The sequence below is a fragment of the Moschus berezovskii genome, chromosome 7, assembly GCF_049115385.1.
Source record: "Moschus berezovskii isolate FMDL1 chromosome 7, NW_MosBer_1.0, whole genome shotgun sequence".
Classification (NCBI taxonomy): Eukaryota; Metazoa; Chordata; class Mammalia; order Artiodactyla; family Moschidae; genus Moschus; species Moschus berezovskii.
This window is the reverse complement of record NC_142466.1, coordinates 82,647,309-82,664,652: the sequence shown is the minus strand read 5'-3', so window position 1 is coordinate 82,664,652 and position 17,344 is coordinate 82,647,309. Positions and strand designations below refer to the sequence as shown.

The 17,344-nt window shown below is 53.8% G+C and overlaps 1 protein-coding gene across 1 annotated transcript; it reads left to right on the top strand.

Moving 5' to 3' along the window:
• The first annotated feature begins 5,880 nt into the window (after positions 1–5,880).
• AQP3 (aquaporin 3 (Gill blood group)) lies at positions 5,881–11,827 on the top strand. Its single transcript, XM_055427291.2, has 6 exons — positions 5,881–6,041; positions 9,203–9,329; positions 9,694–9,831; positions 10,171–10,289; positions 10,512–10,729; positions 10,817–11,827. The coding sequence occupies exons 1-6, from the start codon at positions 5,934–5,936 to the stop codon at positions 10,983–10,985; spliced, it is 879 nt and encodes a 292-aa protein (XP_055283266.1). The 5' UTR covers positions 5,881–5,933; the 3' UTR covers positions 10,986–11,827.
• The last annotated feature ends 5,517 nt before the right edge of the window (positions 11,828–17,344 follow it).

Below are 17,344 nucleotides of genomic sequence, written 5' to 3'. Positions count from 1 at the left end.
TGTTATTAGACCCAGGGAAGCAGGGTCAAGGATAGGTGTAGCAGGTGGGAGCATGTACACTCTGGTCTACCTCAGTTCAAGCCTACATCTCTGTTCCCCTGGCCGGGAGTCTCCTCTGTTCTCCCAGGCTAGAGACTTGCACAGGACAGAGCTGGGGTCTCCTAGCGACTGACAAGGCCAAGGTTGGACACCGACTGAGGGATCGTTGAGGGGCACTGAGATGCAGCCCCTGTTCCACCTGATGACCAAATACGGCATCCTGGCCTTTCTCCAGTCTCCCTCTACCACACCCCCACCCCTGTCTCCCAACAAATGGGGTCTCCTTGGAGCCCAGCTCCCACTGCCCCAAGGTCTGGAGACCCTCAGGAAGTCCTTCCTGAAGTCTGACTGCAGAATCTCCTGCCACAGCTTGTCCTCTCCTCGGGCTCCTTCTCCTGTGACTCCGCCCATAAGACCGGCACTGGTGGCTGCCCTGTAATTAGCACTCAGACTGGGCTGGGATGAGGGGAAAGAATACTGGGGCTCACACACTCATCACCTTTCTGGAACACCGGATGCAGAGCCTTCCACCACCTGTCCCCTGCCCCCACCCCTTTCACACCACAGACCTCTCCGAGAGCAGCTGTCCTGGGCCCCACCCAGGTTCACGTTCCCGTGTCCCCATTTCTGCCTGCCTTCAGCTTCTTGCCTACTACCCCGCCCACTCTTCCTTCTAAATCCCCAATCCCACTCTCATCATGTTGCACCAGGTCACTGCATCTCCAGACTCCTCTGCAGATCCCCACCTCCTATCCCTGACTTTTCTAAACACCGAACCTAGGGCCACAGCCAAGCCCAGACGGGGACACACAGAGATGTACATGCCGACTCCCAGGGTCGCCCACATGTACACACAGACCTCCACGGGTACACACACACACAGAGCCCAGAACACGCATGGATGGACACAATATGCACACAGGAGGAAACCTGACTCTGGTTAAGGAGGGAGCTTCTGGAATTGAACCTTTCCTTCTACACTGACTGTATTACAGTTTTCAAGGCCTGAAACATCCGTAATCTTGTCTGATTCTTACAGAGGCCCTGAGTGTGTGTGTGTGTGTGTGAGGGGACTCCACCTGAAACCTGCAGGTGACTGATGAGGAAACTGAAACCGAGGGGTGGGGGATGGGAGCTGGCTTGGCCGCCTGACTGGTCAATGGTCAAGTGAGGCTTGGGGCTGAGCTTCTGGGTCAGCAAGAGGGCTTGCCCCATCAGCCCTGCCCCTGGGACTCTGGGCCCTTCCTCAGAACAGGCTCTAGCCCCTATCCCATTCTTCCACCCCCTCTCTGTGACCGTCTGCTGTCCTCAAAGGGTGCTAAGGGCAGCCCACGGACAACAGAAGGGAAACTATGGGTCAGAGTCTATCTTGAGATAGATTTTCTCAAGTTCCAGCTGGACACCTGACCAGAGGTACCCCAGGGGGAGGGGGAGGGAAGTTTACGTTCATGGATTCTCCACCATCTCATCTGTCTGGAGATAGGAGGTGACTGCTGGCACAGGAGGAGGAAATGCCTGCCCACCCCCCAGTCTGGGGACGCTCATAATCGGGTGATTCATCTCTGCTGTCCACTCCCCATTACTGTCCAGAGCCAGCCCCCAACTCTCAAGACTCAGAAGCAGGAAGAGCATCCAGCAGTGGCCTAAAAGAGGAGCGCAGGCTGAAGCATGGAGAGACCTGTGGCTCCCTGGCCTCCCTGCCCTCTTCCTGTCTCCTACACATCCCCATGGGATGTATCCAGCTCAACACTTAAAGGCTGAGTGAGGTCTTAGCAGGTGTTTGCACATGTGCTAAGTCGCTTCAGTAGTGTCTGACTCTTTGTGACCCCAGTGGACTATAGCCTGCTGATTCATCTGTCCATGGGATTCTCCAGGCAAGAACACTGGAGTTGGTTTCCAGTCCCTTCTCCAGGGGATCTTCCCACCCCAGGGATTGAACCTGGGTCTCCCACTGCAGGTGGATTCTTTACCATCTGAGTCACCAGGTGACTTCTCTCCAAATGTCAGTTTTGTCATTTGTGGAAGGGGCGATTATACACCCACCTCTGAGGGTTTTTCGCAAACTGGAGGAAGTACTTTCTATTCTTGAAAAATGTCTGTATGGCTGTTTTGGTCTGCCCCTCCCTCACTGCACTCCAATGGAGGGAAAGAGGTTAGGGGGTTTAGAGAGGCTGTGGGGGAAGGTAGCGTGATTTATTTTCTATGTTTACACTCTTCTCTGCTTGCTGACAGCAAGGCCCACGTCTCCTCTGTAGGTTCAAGCTACTCCCTTACAGGCAAAAAGAGTTTGGGGGGCAGGAAATGAAGGGCGTGCCGGCCCTCCCCCTTACAGGGCCCTAGCCAGCCCCTCTGGTCCAACAGGCTGGGACTTGAGTCTTCAGCCCTTCCCTTGCCTGGGAACCCACTCCCCCAGCTCTGACCTCAAGGAGTCACAGCCTCCCACAGGGTGGATCGGAGGCCCCTTCCTGGGCTCAGCCCTCCCGCCCAGGTGAGACACAGACCTTGCTCAAGATGCCTTGGGGGTAGGTGGGGCCTCTTCATGTGCCTTGTCCTGGAGCTCCCTGGCAGGTGGGCTGGCTTGCAGCCCATACTCAGCCTGGCTTTCCTTCCAGAAGAGCAGGAGGGAGCCCAGAGGGCCTAGGTAAGCTGCATGACTCAGGGTCGGTCAGGGCCTGCCTCACCAAGCTCAGGCTCTTCCTGAAGAGCTCCAAGAGCCAAGCTCCAGGGACTCTTTGGCTCTAGGGGGCGCCATTGATAGACTACAGTGAGAATGAGCCCCCCACTACCCCCATTGCCTGCATCCAGTTGTGCAATGAGGTCTGCTTCTGCCCCTCAAACTCAAGGTCAGCCAGTCCGGGCCTTCTGGACTAGCATTCTCAGGCCCTGACCCATCTTATCCCCAGATGACCCAAGGAGGGCTGAAAGGAACTGGGGGCTCTTGGAAGGCATTGCATCCTTCTCCCTCCTCCAGGCAGGGTCCTCTCAGGAAGAAGACATCTTCCACTAAGAACCATGAAGCCCTGCCCATACCTTCTCAGCTCCAACTCTACCCCATCCCCATGTGCATGCTGCGTACACGTGTGTGGACCCGTGTGTAAAAGCTAGTTCTAGACAGCAACAAGTTTGGTGGGAGTATATGGGGTCATGATTCTGAAGGCTGGGCTTTTTAAAGATTTATTTATTTATTTATTTATGGCTATTCTGGGTCATTGTTGCTGCCAATGGGCTTTCTCTAGTTGCGGTAAGCAGGGGCTACTCTTCGTTGCCGTGCACAGGTGTCTCACTGCAGTGGCTTCTCTTGTTGCCAAGCACAGTCTATAAAGCACAGGCTCAGTAGTTGTGGTGTATGGGCTCAGTTGCTCCAGGGCATGTGGCATCTTCCTGGGCCAGGAATCGAACCCTTGTCCCCTGCACTGGCAGTCAGATTCTTAACCACTAGACCACCAGAGACTCTGATTTGAGACCAGGGGGCACTGGGATCCAGGTCCTGTTCCACCTGCCCAGCCATGTGCCTCGGCATGGGGCTGCACCCACTAGGGGAGAAGGGGTCACAAATGTGCTCTACGATGAGCTGCAGGCCCAGAGTTACAGTGAGCACAAACACACATGTGTGAGTACACACGGGTGCACATGTGTAAACAGATACTGCTTACAAGATACACAAATCTACAGTTATATGTGCAACCTGCTCCCTCAGGGTGGAGCACCGTGAACACCTATGTGAACTGACAGCAAACACATGTGTGTATGGGGGAAGGGTACTTTATCTGCAAACACATGTGTGTGTATGAGGGCAGGGCAGTGTTCTACCTGCAAACACATGTATATATGGGGATGGTCGGTGCTCTGCACACTGAGAGTGGAGCTGTCCCGTTTTCCTCCCCTGCTTTGGTTTCTGGGCTGGGCTTGGCTGCTGACAGGCCTGGGATCAGGCAGGGGTGAGGATAGAGTGCTGTGAGCTGGGGTTCCCTACTTTCTCTCAGTGTTGAGGAGCCCCTTTGCCAGTTCTGCCCTGTACAGCTCCGCCTGGGGCAGTGAGGGGATGAGAAACATACCAGGGAGTGGGGAGAAGAGACCATGGCCCGGTGGGGTGTGTTTTCCCCTCTTCCCACTTCTGGGTTCTGGCACCAGGACTCTGGGGTTTTGTCTTGAGTCATGGATGGGCAGTGGGGCCGCGGGCAGGCACTGGGTGATGGCTCCCTGATTCACCATGGGGCCTCCCAGCCCTTGAGGTTCAGGGGGCGGGGTGCTTCTTTCTGGGCTACGGGCCCTGGGAGACCTCCCGTGTGGGGGTTACACATCTGTGTGAGCCTATGGCCAGGCTCTCCTGGGATTGCCATCCCAGGAGTGCATGAAGAAACCTCAGGGTCTATAGGTGAATATGGTTGCCAGCCCCAGGGTATAGTGAGTGCGCACGCCTGCACGGCACGTGTGACTCTATGTGTGTTGCTAAACCCCATCTCTGGGCATGAGTCACCTCTGGAGCCCTCATTTCTGACAGCCGCTGCTCAAAGGACAAGTCTCCAGGGTCCTCAGCCCACCTGAATTAAGTCCCTTTGGGAAATGAGGTCTCCCCAGACCAGGGTGAGGGCATATTTGCTGCCAGTCCTGTGGGAGTCAGGTCCAGGCGACCAGACCTAAACTCACCAGTTATTAGATGCAGCACAGGGAGCAAGATTGCCCCATGACCCCCCACCTCTGATGGGTCTGACACCCGCACAGCTCAGACAGCTTCATCTCTTAAAGGAACAGACTTGCCCCTGCCTAGCGATCAGCCAGGGTGGGAGAAGAGAGGGTTAAAAACAAGCATATGGCTGGCGGCATGTCAGGACAACTGCAGCTCAGCCCCTGGAGCCGTGTGCAATACACACGCAGGTACATGTGTGACAAGTTCTGTTAACCCAGCCATGTTCCACTGACACGGGCATAGCCCTGATGCCCCAAAAGTGTGATCAAGCACATGAGAGATGTCATGTGTGGACACAGCTGAGAACAGAGTTGTCAAGACATGCAACATGTGACATGTACTAACCAGACAAGAAGCAAGGCCCCTGAGCTCTGTCTGGAACTCAGCCCATGTGTTCTGTGAGTCCACCTAGGTCTGGACTGTGTCCACCTGGGTCTCATCTCCCTTGCCCCCTCCCCCCAGTCTCCTCCCTCCAGGCCCCTAACTGAAGACAGGAGAGGTCCAGCCACGGTTTAGTGCTTAGTTGCTCAGTCCTGTTGGACTCTTTGCAACCCCCTGGACTGTAGCCCACAAGGCTCCTCTGTCTATGGGATTCTCCAGGCAAGAATACTGGAGTGGATTGCCATGCCCTCCTCCAGGGAATTTTCCCAACCCATGAATGGAACCCAGGTCTCCCGCATTGCAGGAGAATTCTTTACGGTCTGAGCCACCAGGGAGGCCCATGAGCTGGGGCCAGTTCCTTTCCTAACTCGGTGGGAGTCTGCTCTCACTCCCACCGTGGTGGGGATGGCAGGGAGGCTCGCTGTGAGTGGGCCAAGGAGGTCTCTTCCTCAGCTCCTTTCTCCCCAGTGGCCCTGGTCCTGTACGTGCCTTCATCCCCGCATCGGCTCTCTCCCTCCATCATCCCGCAGTTCTCCCGGGGACAATCCTAGCCCTAAGGGCTCCTCACCCCACCCCGTACCTCTACCTTCCTCACCAGCCTCCCCCTCACCAAACCAGAGGCCCCTCAGCCTCCCCAGGCGAGCCGTGGGGGCGGCCGCCCACCTTGAGGCCGGCGCGGACAGGGCGGGCGGGGTTGCGGGCGGGCGAGCGGGCGGGGCACGTGCCTCCGGCTCTACAAAAGGGCGCCACCCGGCGCTGGCGGCCACTCTGCTGCCGCGGCCGTCCTTTCGCCTCCCCGCCCGAAGCGCCGTCGCCTGCCCCCGCCATGGGTCGACAGAAGGAGCTGGTGAACCGCTGCGGGGAAATGCTGCACATCCGCTACCGGCTGCTCCGCCAGGCGCTGGCTGAGTGCCTGGGGACCCTCATCCTCGTGGTGAGTGGAGGGACCCGCAGAAGCCTCTTTCCAGCCCCACCTCCCCAGTCCCTCTGTTCACTGAGGGGCTGTGTTTAAGACAGCCTCGACCCCTCTCTCAGCTCTGACAACCCCACCTGGCCACCCACCTTGACCCCCTGCAGGGTCCTCTTTGCTTATAGCTCTAACCCCCTCTGTGACAGCTCTGACTCTTGCCAGAATGACAGCTGTTACACCCCAATGACAGCTCTGAGCTTCACCCTGTCACCAGTGGGCCAGCCCACAGGCTGGGGGCATTGGTCACCCCTGCAGTCTGGGACCTACAGCCCTGTCTGGGTGCCACAGCTTCCTGGAGTCCCAGCCCTGGCAGGGGAGGGTAGTGGGGGGCTGGTAAATGGGCCCCTATTGAGTTATTTGGGTCCTGGGTGCCTGGCCCCTAATGAATAATTAACCCTCAGAAAGTCTAAAAGTTCCCCTGATGTGAAGACAGTTTGCTTCAGGTGGGGGCAGAGGGCAGAGGCCATGAAGCACACAGCAAGCAAGGAAGGAAGGAGGATCCTGATGATAGGAGGCTGTGGAAGGCAGCTTTGCCCCAGGCACAAGGGACGTGAAGTCACTAAAGTTTGTCCTTGAGTGCTGGGCAACTCCCGGACAGTTACCCAGACAGATGCGGTCAGCTTCCGTGCACAAGCACACTGGTGTGCATGGGTCTCCAGGATCTGAGTTACTCTGCGGGTTACTCCCCAGTCCCAGTGACTCCCTGGTCATGCCAGTTTCAGTCTGGATTGTTTCTGACTGTTTGTACTTCTTGGACCTGGCAGACAGATCAGTTATAGGCTCCGTTTCCTGTCCCAGATAGTCTCAGATTTTCAGCCATGCTTGTGGTTACACCTGTTTCCCTTTTGGTTACTTCTGGGATCAGTTGCTTCATTGCAGAGGATGGGGTACTCTGTTTGTGCCCCGGTTCCAATCCTAGGTAGCCCCCTGTGGACTGGTGAGGTTAACTAGGGGGAAGGAGAGCTGGGTGGCTCCCTACCATGGGTGGTGGTGGTGGAGCGGGTTCTATAGAGAGAGGAAAGCTGGGACTCAACCTCTGGCTTCCAGAAACAGGAAGGGAGGAAGCCAGGAAGGGCTGTTTATCCACACCCCCTCCTCAGACTAGTGGTCCTTCCAGTCATCCATATCTCTTCTCTCCCAGGAAGGGTATGGGACAGGTGCTTATCATCACCCTGCCCAGAGCCTTATGTCCCCCGTCCCCATCTGACTGACAGTCCAGTCCCCTGTTGGAGAGCAGCCAGGACAGGGGACATTGTCTTCCCTTCACAGAGGGGCCTCTCTAACTCCTCCCTAAGTCTCAGTTTGCCTTCCCCCAAAGAAGCAGTCGGGCCTCCCGCTGAGCCTCAGGATCACTTGGCTTATCCCTGACCACGGAAGGAGGGTGTTATGTTTGTGAAGGCTTTCAGGCTCAGGTGGTTGAGAGGCATTGGGTATCAGTGCCCGAAGAGGAGAGGCCAGGCCGGGAAGACCCCTGAGTGTGGGTGAGGGCTTGCCTTCACCCCTCTGGGGGTTGGGGACCTTGGGCCTGCAGTGTCAGAATCAGGGCTGGCTTTAAGGCTGGGGAAGCCCCTTTCTCTGGGGCACCTAGTAAGGTGAGGAGAGGGAGAAGGAGGCAGGAGGAAGAGGAAGATTAGTCTCAAGGTGGTGGAACTGGCTCTGACAGCTTCTCCCTCCAAGGCCTCTTGGGATGGAGCCAGGTTTGTGCCTCGGGTAGGCAAGGAGCTGAGGCCAAGGCCTGCCAAGCTGGGCAGGGTGCCCCAGACCCTCACATGCCTGTTTCAGTACACACACAGATACTTACAATCTCTGACCTTTGCTCTCACCTGCCTGCACACCTTTGCCCTGCATTGCTGCCTCAGGTTTCCTATCTCTTGGTCCTCCTGAAGAGTGATTACCAAAATTCATAACCACCCAGTGCAGCAGGACACTGAGCCATCAGAATGAACAAGGGCACAGGTCTTGTAAAATTTCTGCTGAACAGGCCTCAGAATTTAGTTATGGAGAGATGGGAAAGGAGACCTGGGGCAGGGCTGGAGCTGCTCTGGGGGCACCCTGAGGACTTAGAGTAATAGGTCTTTACAGCTAGTGCAGGAGCATTCTGGGGGCTTCCCTGTGGCTTAGCAGTAAAGAATCTGCCTGCCAATGCAGGAGTGCCTGTAGACATGGATTCGATCCCTGAATTGGGAAGATGCCCTGGAGGAGGGCATGACAACCCCCTCCAGTATTCTTACCTGAAGAATCCCATGGACAAAGGAACCTGGCGGGCTATGGTCCATGGGGTTGCAAAGAGTTGGACACGACTGAGTGCCTTAGCACATTTTTACATCTGAACAAGGGAAACTGACATACAGCACACTCTGTACTTGCAGGACATCAGGGACTTTAGCCTCTTGAATCCCCCCATTTCTGGCAGAAAGCTTAGAACCAATCTCCCCACTTCCACTGGCCTGAGGGTCCCAGACTGGCTAGTGAGAGGAGACAGAGACCTCTGTCTTTAGGACCTCCAGATCTGAGTCGGGAACCTGGGCCCCTGAGGGTAGGGAGGTCAAGGTGAGGGGAGAGAGGAGGCTCTGGGTCAGGGACATGTCAGGGAAGCTGAGGGTTCTGAGAGGGAGGCCAGGGGCTCTGACACCCCAGATTAAGGAGAAGTGGATTCAGCCTAACTTCTGGCCTCTGCCCTTTCTCTGTGCCTTCTCCCTGTCAGCTCATCTTTGGGGTAGAGAGAAAGGCAGCTGCAGGTGGGTGATGAGTGAGAACCTTCCCACCCCTAGGGACCAGGCCTGAAAGGCTGGGGGAGGAACTGCTCAGGTGAGAGTGTCCCCTTCCCCTGGCTCTTATTGAAAATTGAGCCAAATCAATGGAGATAGTTCCGCTACCTTCTGGGCTCACAGTTGCAAACTCTGCTTCCAGTCCCTTCCACAGGACCCTGTTAGAGTGGAATCGGGACCCTGGGGTTGGGAGTGCCTGTCTGCTTATGACTGCAGCGGGAGGGGAGGGGTTTGATTCCAGGAAAGGGCTTCTGTCTCTGCATGAAGGCAGGGGGAGGTGGCTGGCTTCATCCCTTTCCTCTGGAGTGAGGGTCACTGGTCCTCACTCTCCCTGCTTTGTTCTGTTTCCTGACACAGATGTTTGGCTGTGGCTCTGTGGCCCAGGTCGTGCTCAGCCGGGGCACCCACGGTGGTTTCCTCACCATCAACCTGGCCTTTGGCTTCGCCGTCACCCTAGGCATCCTTATTGCTGGCCAGGTCTCTGGTAAGGCCTTGTCCCCACCCTCAGCCATCAGCCCTCCAGCAACCCTACATGGTGTCCCACTGGGGAAGGGGGTGGGAGCAGGAGTGTTCTTCACAGGGCAGGGCATAGCCATGCCCTAGCTTTGGGCCCTTGAAAGAGAAGAGTGACGAAGGCACTTGATATGTGAGAAACTTCGACTCTCACCTTGGAATCAGAGCTAGCAGAGTGGGTCTATTGCATAGTCCACCCTGCCATTCTGTGCAATGAACCCTTCTCTGCATCCCTGGTCACCAGAGTCAACGATGGGGAGTGTGGGTGGGGGAGATCCAGGCCTCCCCGCTGTGGCAGGCGGCGGCTAATAGGCCCCACATCTCCCTCTGCCCAGGGGCCCACCTGAACCCTGCTGTGACCTTTGCTATGTGCTTCCTGGCGCGCGAGCCCTGGATCAAGCTGCCAGTGTACACCTTGGCTCAGACTCTGGGAGCCTTCCTGGGTGCTGGAATTATCTTCGGGTTGTATTACGGTGAGCGTTCCCACCCTGCTCTCCTCCACGACCCCCTCCCTCTGCTTAGGACTGACCTGCTGGCACCAGGCCTTTCCATGACAAATACCAGGGACCTGCCCAGGCCCCGGGCTTATGACTCATTCATGCACAGGCCCCAGGTTGGGGCCGTGAAAGGAAAGAAATGAGCTGGGCAACCGTGGAGTCAAGCCCTCCACCCTCCATCTTCCCACCCCGTCTCCAGAGTGATGAAGCAGTGATTACGCTCACCTGAGACCCCTGGGCGGGTGGGATCAGCTTGACAGGGAAGACAGGGCTCAGGCCTCTCTCTCACGCGTGCGGTATCTAAACTGTCACCAGATGCAATCTGGGCCTTCGCCAACAACCAGCTTATTGTTTCGGGCCCCAATGGCACAGCTGGCATCTTTGCCACCTACCCCTCTGGACACTTGGACATGGTCAATGGCTTCTTCGATCAGGTATGGGCTGGGGATGGGTGAGGGGCTTGGGTTGCTCATGGGCTGGCTGGGGGACAGGACTCCCTGTCTAGAGCAGACTCCTAGGACTCTGCTAGTTTAACCAGCAAAGATCTTAGCACCACTGCCCTGAGGAACAGAACACTGGAGATGCCAAGACTCTTAGAGGGAAGCCAGAGGGTGGAAGGTGGGGGCTCTCCTCACGCTGTTCTCCCCACTCCCCAGTTCATTGGCACGGCCTCCCTCATCGTGTGTGTGCTGGCCATTGTGGACCCCTACAACAACCCCGTCCCCCGAGGCCTGGAGGCCTTCACTGTGGGCCTGGTGGTCTTGGTCATTGGTACCTCCATGGGCTTCAACTCTGGCTATGCCGTCAACCCCGCCCGGGACTTCGGCCCCCGCCTTTTCACTGCCATCGCCGGCTGGGGCTCAGAAGTCTTCACGTGAGTGCAGTCCCCACCTGCGTGCCCCAGCCCATTCCCTGCTTCGGCCTGCCCCACCCACCCCTGACCACATCTGTCTGCCCCCAGGACGGGCCGCCACTGGTGGTGGGTGCCCATTGTCTCTCCGCTCCTGGGTTCCATCGCGGGTGTCTTCGTGTACCAGCTCATGATCGGCTGCCACCTGGAGCCGCCCCCACCCTCCACTGATGAGGAGAACGTGAAGTTGTCCCACGTGAAGCACAAGGAGCAGATGTGAATGGGCGGGGGCACCCCCCACGCCCTCTCATGAGTGTCCATTGACTGTGCAGGGGCTGCTCCCCAGAAGCCCTCTTCATGACTCCCCTCCTGGGCTAGGAAGCTTCTTGTCCACCACCTCCCACTGGACAGCCCCCTTCAGGCTTTTCCATCCTGGAGGAAATAGGACCCAGCAGGACCTTCAGCCTGTAAGCTGTCGTGGAACAGGGAGCCCAGCCAATCTAGCCCTTCATCTCCCAGAGGGAGACAATAGGCAGCAGGTGTGTGAGTGTGTGTGCAGGTACGTGTGTGTGGTTTTCCAGATATTCAGGGCAAAAGACCGAGTGGAAAATATTCTGTGGGTGGAGTTGGGGTGGGGGTCCAGAGGAAGAGAGGGGAAGGTGCGGTGTCCATCTGTGAATGAGAGAAGCACATTTCAGGGGCTCCATGTAGAGGAGGGTCCAGGTACAGGCATTTCACCGTATGTGCGTGTCTGCCCTTTCTTCTGTGCAGGGGGCTGTTACAGGCTTAAGTAGGGTGGGAATATAAGTAGGGCTCGAGGAGGGGGCCGTAGCCCAGTTGCGGAGCTCTGTCTATTCATAAATAAGGAGCAGCAGAGTGATGTGTTCATGTCACAATGGAGGCATGAGGGGAGAGGGGGTGAAGTCCAGGTCATAATTTCATGTTTGCTCTTAAAAATATATATTAATATATGTGTATTAATACATATATGTAGTAGGTGTTACAGTTTTAGGGATGGGGATTGGGAGACTCCAGGGTCTGCCCTCCTTTAATCCTCCACTCAACACATGTATTTTTGCCTTTTATAAAAAAACAATAAAATGTATGCCAATTGTGTAAATAGCTCTCTGCCTGCTCTGCTGTTTTTCTGGCGCCGAAGAGCTTCAGTGAGTCTGGCCACAGATAACAGGAAACCCAGAGGGTTGTACTCGAACCTATTTTGGGGGCAGAGGTCAGTCACACGGGTCAGAAAGTCCTTCATCTCAGCCTGAACTCGGTGGTCCCACACCTTCCTCCAAGCTTCCATCCTCCCAGGAACCCCCAGCTGGTGAATCACATCTCCTTCCCAAGTCCTGCGCCCACCCACTACCCCGGGAAGGCAGACTGAAGCCTGGCCACGGGGAGGAACTTCTTCCTAAAGGAGAGGACTGCTCTCCAGGAAGTAGTGAGCTCCATGTTGCTGGAAGAGGCCAATCATACTGGGAACCTACTGTTGCCTTCGACACCTCACGGTTGTTTGGGTTTCATCACCTACAACCAGACCTTGGCCACAGCCCCTTTGGCAGCAGTTTCCCTGACTCCAGTCTGGATCGGTCAGTCCATACAGCAGCCAGAAGGATCTTTCTGAAAGCCCTGCTGGAAGTGGGCCTCATTCCATGGCTCTCCCTGCCACCTGGAGACAATTCAAATCCCTCCATCCTGCATTCAGTCACCCCCAGGACCTGGCCCTGGTTCCCACCCTCCCCTCACAATGCTCCATCCACTCAAGACTATTTCTGTGCACCCCTGTGTCTTCCTACCTCACTGACCAGTCACTAAAACCCTCCTGATCTACTCCAACATCTCCTCCAGGAAATCATCCCTGCCCTTACCCACTCCTCCGTTTCTACAGTCAGCTGTATGAACCTAGAGACCACAGCTGCATTCATTCCTCCTGCTGGCTTTAGTTCTTCAGTTTGAGGCACCCCCATGTCCTGTAAGGCCGGGGTTGGACTGACTCTGACACCCTGACTTTGCGACTCGCCACATTTGGGCCCAGGAGGTTCTGTTGGGAGATCATGTGCCCCTTCTCACCTCCTCTCCCTCCCTTACTGTGTGCCTGCATGCTAAGTCGCTTCAGTCTTGTCCAACTCTTTGAGACCCTCTGGGCTGTAACCGGCCAGGCTCCTCTGTCCATGGGATTCTCCAGGCAAGAGTACTGGAGTGGGTTGCCATTCCCTTCTCCAGAGGATCTTCCTGACCCAGAGGATGAACCCTGGTCTCCTGCATTGCCCGCAGATTCTTTACCAGCTGAGCCACAAGGGAAGCCCTTGAGCTACAGGGAAGTCCTCAGATTTCACTGGGAATAACAAGGGAAGGCAGCCCCAACCCGAGCTCTCCTGCCAAGTTAACTGCACTGTGAGCCAGAGGATCCCTTGGTCTGGAGGAGAACTGTGGATTTTAAATAAGCCAACTCTTGCTTGCCAGCTCCTTCACATGGCTCAGAGAGAGTGAGTGGCAAATGCAGGGCCACACAGCCTGGACCCTGGGCTGGTAGGGGTGGGAGAAGGCAGTTCCACCTGAAGTCCCCACCCACTCATTGTCCCCAACTCCCAAGAGGCGTGTCTGGAATGTTGCAGGGATCTGAGCCAGAGGGAGTGTCCCTTCTCAAGCCCTGGGGGAGGAAGGGCAAACCACAGGAGGAGAAAGAGGGCTACAGATATTTATTCCAGCCACACAGGTACCCCTCACCCTGCTACCCTCCCCTGCCTGCCCCCTGTCCTTCGTCTTCACTTTCTCTCAAAATCTGTAGTTGACCCTGACCAGTCAGCCCAGGGGGTGGTGGGAGGCCTTCTGGCCCAGTGGTGAACAAGTAGTCAGACCTGGCTTCCAGGCTCAGCCTGACCTGTCTCTAGCTGTGTGGTACTGGGGTGGTCATCTTCTTGCCCTGAATCTGAGTTTCTTCATCTGTGAATTGGGAGACATTGAGAGGAGGAAGTATGGAAGATATTAGTCAATAAATGTCACCTGGTAATTTTTTTCTGCTGAACCGAGGGAGGGGGGTTGGTGGTGGAGAGATACCGAAGGCTGTTTTTTAAAGGTCATTGAATTTAATATCCTCTTCCGCCTCAGATTCCATCCATGATTCTGAAGTTCTTGAGTGGTGGGGGGTGGGTGGTGAAGAAGAGTAGGGTTATGGCTTGCTGTGCCCTAATTTGAGGAGGCTTTCGGAGGAATCGAAGGGAGACACAAGAGGGAAGTCACCATGGGCATGGAGGACAGAGGATCATGCAGCCCAGGGAACAAGCTGGATGGAAGTTCACATCGAGGGAGAAAGGGGAAGGCCTGGCCGACCAGTGACAGGAGCCAATGGCAGCTTGACCCTTGGGGGCAGGAGCGAGGTGGGCCGCCTCCCCCACTCCCTTCTAAGTTATGTCTCTCACCAGGAGTTCTGTCTGGTTCTAAAATGAAATCTCTTTATTTCCTTCAGGAAAGTATCTCAATCCATTTTCCAGGGTGGACTTAGAGAATCAAGACCCCAGAACTCATCTCCTGAGCTAGTCCTCCCCACAGTACACTCTGGAGGAGCTCGTGGTTCCTTAGGGCTCTGACCTGTTTGCGTTGAAATCAGCCTCCCTGAAACCTGAGCTTGGTTTCCGTTTTCTTGTGCCTGTCCCTGTGTGCTCACACGCCTGTGTGCGCCTCTCAGTGCTGCCGGGAGTGCCTGTCCTTCTCTCAGTCTGGCTGGTTATGGCGCTGGGTCTGTGCCCTGGCTGGCCATGGCTCTGTCTCTTTCTGTGTTTCTGGCCCTGTCTGATGCTTTTGTCTGGGTCATTCCACGTATACTTCTAAGTGAACATCTCATGTACTCAAGTACTTAAGAGAGTCTGAGTGTCTCTCCTGCCAGCCTAGTTCCCAGGGCATTCCTCCTCCTTAATTCCTGGTAATGAGCTCCCTCCTTCTTGCTAACTCTTTCCCCTTGATTTTGTTTGTCTAAAGATCTGGGTGGGGCCCCCCCCAAGGCCTGGGGAAGCATGGGTGAGGTAGAGTTGGGTGGAGTGGGAAGGGGAGAGGAGGTACTACTCCACTCTGTAGAAACACCCCAGAGGCCAGAGACACCCTTGATCCCCCAAGGGAGGATCTGTGAAGGTACTGGCTTCACAGAGGAGGAGGGAGCCTGTCCTGAGGTGGTGACCCTGAGTTGTGGGCCTGGGAATGCTGGCAGTGCAAAGGAAGGAGAGAAGGAGGAACTGGGGAGCTTATCGATGAATTCTGTAAAGTTGTGGGGTACAAAATTTACATACAGAAATCTGTTCCTTTTCTATACATTAACAATGAACTATCAGAAAGAGAAATTAAGAAAACAATCTCATTTATCATCACATCAAAAAGAAGATATCTAGGGATAAATCTACCTAAGGAGGGAAAAGACCTGTACTTGGAAAACTGCAAGACATTGATCAAAGAAATCAAAGATGACACAAAAAAATAGAAAGATATACTGTGTTCTTGGACTGGAAGAATTAATATTGTTACAATGGCCATACTACCTAAGGTAATCTATAGATCAATGAAATCCCTATAAAATGCCAATGATATTTTTCACAGAATAAACAATCTTAAAATTTGCATGGGAACACAAAAGACCCTGAATAGCTAAAATAATCTCAAGAAAGAAGAGCAAATCTGGAGGAATCATGCCTCTCCTGACTTCAGACTAAACTACAAAGCTACAGTAATCAAAAGAGTATGGTACTGGTACAAAAACAGACACATACATCAATGGAGTAAAATAGAGAGCCCAGAAATAAACTCATAAACTTTTTGTCAGTTAATCTATGACAAGGGAGACAAGAATATACAATGGAGAAAAGATAGTCTCTTCCATAAGTGGTGCTGGGAAAGCTGGAGAGCTACAAGTGAACCAATGAAATTAGAACACTATCCAACACTATATACAAAAACAAACTACAAATGGATTAAAGACCTAAATGTAAGACCGTTCCGTTCTGTTCCGTCGCTCAGTCGTGTCCAACTCTTTGCGACCCCGTGGACTGTAGCCTACCAGGCTTCTCCGTCCATGGGATTCTCCTGGCAAGAATACTGGAGTGGGTTACCGTTTCCTTCTCCAGGGGATCTTCCCGACCCAGGGATCGAACCCGGGTCTCCTGCATTGGAGGCAGACGCTTTAACCTCTGAGCCACTAGGGACCAGAGACCATAAAATTCCTGGAGGAAAACAGGCAGACCTCTCTTTAATGAATTTGGAGGGTATTGTGCTAAGTGAAATGTCAGACAGAGGAAAATACTGTATGGTATCACTTATAAGTGAAATCTAAAAACTGTAACAAACTAGTGAATATAACAAAAAAGAAACAGACTCACAAATATAGAGAACAAATGTGTTTACCAGAGGGGAGAGAGAATGGGGGAAGGGTAACGTAGAGACAGGGGATTAAGAGGTACAAACTATTATGTATAAAATAAGCTATAAGGATATGTTGTACAATAAAACACGGACTCCACTGGCAGTCCAGTGGTTAAGATTCTGTGCTTCCATTACAGGGGGCACAGGTTCAATTCTTAGTTGGGGAACTAAGATCCCACATGACACACAGTGTGGCCAAAAGCAAACAAAAAAAAGCATCCCCTCCCACACATACACAAAACACAGAGAATATATACAATATTTTATAATAACTATAAATGGAGTATAACCTTTAAAAATTGGGAATTGAGTCTTCCTTGGTGGTCCAGTGGTTGAGAATCTGTCTGCCAATGCCAGGGAGACCATTCAGTCCCTGCTCTGGGAAAATCCTGTAAGCCAAGGAGCAACTAAGCCTGTGAGCCACAACTACTGAGCCCATGTACGTGTCCAGAGCCCATGCTTCACAATAAGAGAAACCACTGAAATGAGAAGCCTGCTCACCACAGCTAGAGAAAGCCTGCAAAGCAACAAAGACCCAGCACAGCCAAAAATAAGTCAATAAAGCTTTTTCTAAAATTGTGAATTATTTTCACTCAGGGAACTCAAACAGGGGCTCTGTGACAATCTAGAAGGGTGGGATGGGGAGAGAGATGGAAGGGAGGGGACATGGGTGCAGCTATGGCTGATTCTTGTTGATGTATGACAGAAAACCATAAAATTCTGAAAGCAATTATCCATCAATTAAAAAAAATAACATAGTAAAAAAATTGTGAACTTTTTTTTTCTATTTATCTGTAACATACTATTTTTTTCTTAAACAATAGTCTTCATTTTTTCGTAAAAAAAAGCAGTACAAAATGAGGCAGTTCTTCAAAGGGTGACTTGGAGCTAGAAAATCCATCCTGAGCACGAAAGTGTTAGTTTTAGTCGCTCCTCAGTCATGCTTGACTCTTTGCGACCCCATGGACTGTAGCCCGCCATGTTCCTCGGCCCATGGGATTTCCCAGGCGAGAATACTGGAGTGGGCCATCATTTCCTTCTCCATTCAACATATATTGTGCTTCAATTAAAAATAAAGACTAAACTAAAAAAAATTTTTTTTTTTTAATAAGAAAAGATACTGGGGCTCTCAGACGGCTCACCTTGGAATACTGAATAGAACGTGAGTCCTAAGCAGGCAGAGGAGTGGGTGCTGTGGCCCAGCAGCTGGGGCAGCCTCCTCAGGCACTCAGT